The 2,368-nt window shown below is 60.4% G+C and overlaps 1 protein-coding gene across 1 annotated transcript in view; it reads left to right on the plus strand.

Moving 5' to 3' along the window:
- TNIP1 (TNFAIP3 interacting protein 1) overlaps positions 1-2,368 on the plus strand; it is a gene marked incomplete at its 3' end in the record, with an annotated part of 7,676 nt that overhangs the window by 235 nt on the left and 5,073 nt on the right. The window contains exons 2-4 of the mRNA XM_009576677.1: positions 858-1,030; positions 1,323-1,402; positions 1,630-1,698. Coding sequence (XP_009574972.1) covers positions 858-1,030; positions 1,323-1,402; positions 1,630-1,698 — 322 coding nt within the window. The remainder of the gene's footprint in view (positions 1-857; positions 1,031-1,322; positions 1,403-1,629; positions 1,699-2,368) is intronic.

The raw sequence follows: 2,368 nt of genomic DNA on the forward strand, positions 1-2,368 counted from the left end.
GAAGCTGGGGGTCTTGGCACTGGGGCAGTAGCAAAGCTTTCCCCAGCCTGGGGGTTGAGCAGGATGTCTGGGCTTTTTCACATGGGGTTGCAGAGGGAGCAAGGCTTTTGCTGAACTCTGAGGGTGCTTTATGGTGGGATAAATGGCTGAAAAAAAGGCAAGTGGTAGAGCAAGGTCAGCTTCCCAGAGTCCTGCAGTGGCAGGTCGCAGATGCTGGGATCTGTTCTGCCTCTGATGAAAGCAACCTCCTGTTGGGTCAGGGGCTTTTACTGGGTGCTGCTCAAAGACCCCGACATTGGATGCTCCCCACAGCGGCAGGTACGTGCCGATGTTGAAATGCCCCAGCCGAGTCGTGCCACCCCCTTTCTCCTCCTTGGCCGCCTTCCCCCACCCACCCCTAGTTTTGTTTTCGGTCTCGTGACCCAGCTTCCACTTTCGAGTCCTGCTTCTGCAGCCAAATTTCCACCTGCCTCGTGATTCCTGCCGCATTGCCCTGCCCCTACCTGGGACTGGGACCCACTGATAACGGAGCAGCTGCCCGGGGTGGGGAGAGGATTGCATTGCTGGTGCCAGACCCTAAAGCGGGCAGGCTGGACCCCTAGGCTCGCCACCTGGTCTTAAATTTGGCTGTTCTGCGAAGCAGAGGAGACCTCTGAGAGATGCAGTGCTGCCCTGCTGCCTCCTGTAACCAGTCCTCTATGTGTCAGCATGTGGGACTCTGCAGCCAGTGAGCCACTGATACAGCTTTGCCGTCAGATTTGGGCAAGAAAAGTTCTTTCTGGATGAAGGAGGACCACGCTGGGCACTTCTCCACCCAACACCAGGGGGCTTGGTGTTGGTGGATGGGGCTGCAGCAGGGCAGGCACTCGGGGAAGGAGGGTGAGCATCCTTCTGTTGTCCACAACAGGAGAGCTGCTGGAGGAGTCCCAGGTGGAGGCATCCAAGCTGCGGCAGAAGGCAGAGGACCTCGTGAAGGACAACAAAATGTTGATGGCATCATCTGCCTTGGAGGACCTGGTGGAAACCAGAGGTAGGAGACGCGAGGCTCGCTGGGGAGGGATAACCTGATGGCTCAGGATCCTGAGCTCAGGAGAAGGGAGAGGGTGTGAAGGAGACTTTCATGAAGGTTTCATGCAGCCCTGTCGTCTCTGAAGTGTATCAAACCTTCTCCCGGAGGGAGGTTTCTGTCCCATCCCCATAGCCAGGGTAGAAACCATCCATCAGTGCCCAACCTCGTGGGGTGTCTGCCTTCTGCATCCCTGCGCCAGGTGGGGCCCTGCTCTCCAAAAGGCTTATGGCTATGTCCTCTCCCCTCTCTGCAGCCGTCGGCCCTGATCCCAGCTCCACACGGGCTGCCCCAGGCAGCACCCAGCCGGACGCGGAAGCACGGAAGTCTCCAAGTGTGAGTCTGGTGAATACAAGAGCTGGTGCTGGCATGGCCACAGGGAGAGACTCATTCTAGTTAAAGCAAAAGGAGGCAGCCTTTAGCCTCTAGAAATGGGGATAAACCTGAAAGGAGGGGTCAGCTTCCCTGCTGTCCTCCTGTCCCGGCAGTCCCTGCCTCCGCGCAGTGGGCATCCTGGGTTGCCATTCCCCGGGGAGACCTGACCTGGCTGCCTCCCCTTGCAGGGATCCTCCTCGGAGTTTGAGATCGTCGCTGTCGAAGCGCAGGGGTTTTCCCAGGAGAGCGGGAGAGCGGTGAGTGCCCTGGTGCCTGTGGGATTTGGTGGGTGGCAGGTGGAGAGTTGAGCCGGTTGGTGCGGTGGTGGTGGTGGTACTGGGGGCGTGGGAGGGTGTGCAGACAGGCAGCGGTGTGCCCTGGTGACGTAGCTGCCGGCAGGCACAGGCAGGGCTGGGGGACCCGCGTCAAGGCGGCCCTTGGGCAAACCGCAGAGGAGGGATAAACTGTGCCCGGGCGTTCCCAGGGGAGCAGAGCCACACCCCCGCCCCCCAGGACAGTGCTGGTGCTGCAGTGCCCAGCCTCTGCCACCGATGAAGATGAGGGGACCTGGCCAGTTTGCAGGCAGGAGGGAACCACACAGCCCCATGGCCAGTCCTCCCCATGTCTCGCTGGGGCTGGAGGGCTCGGAAGTGATGGCATGTGTGCTCCAGCTTGTACCACTCCTCTCACCTGGCCAAGGCAGGGAGAGGGGACAATGTGCAGGCTGCCTTCCAAGGGCAAGGGCTCCCAAGTACAAGTGGCCTGGCCGGGCTGCCTGGGCACGGGGCCAGCAAAGCAGCTCCAGCCAGACAGGGACACCGGTGTCTCCAGATGCCACATGACAGTGACAGGAAGGTCTGTGATGACCCAAGGAGCTGTCAGCCGTGCTCTGACACTCACCTCCTGACACCCACACTGAGTGGCAGG

The sequence above is a fragment of the Fulmarus glacialis genome, unplaced genomic scaffold (genome assembly GCF_000690835.1).
Source record: "Fulmarus glacialis isolate BGI_N327 unplaced genomic scaffold, ASM69083v1 scaffold18304, whole genome shotgun sequence".
Classification (NCBI taxonomy): Eukaryota; Metazoa; Chordata; class Aves; order Procellariiformes; family Procellariidae; genus Fulmarus; species Fulmarus glacialis.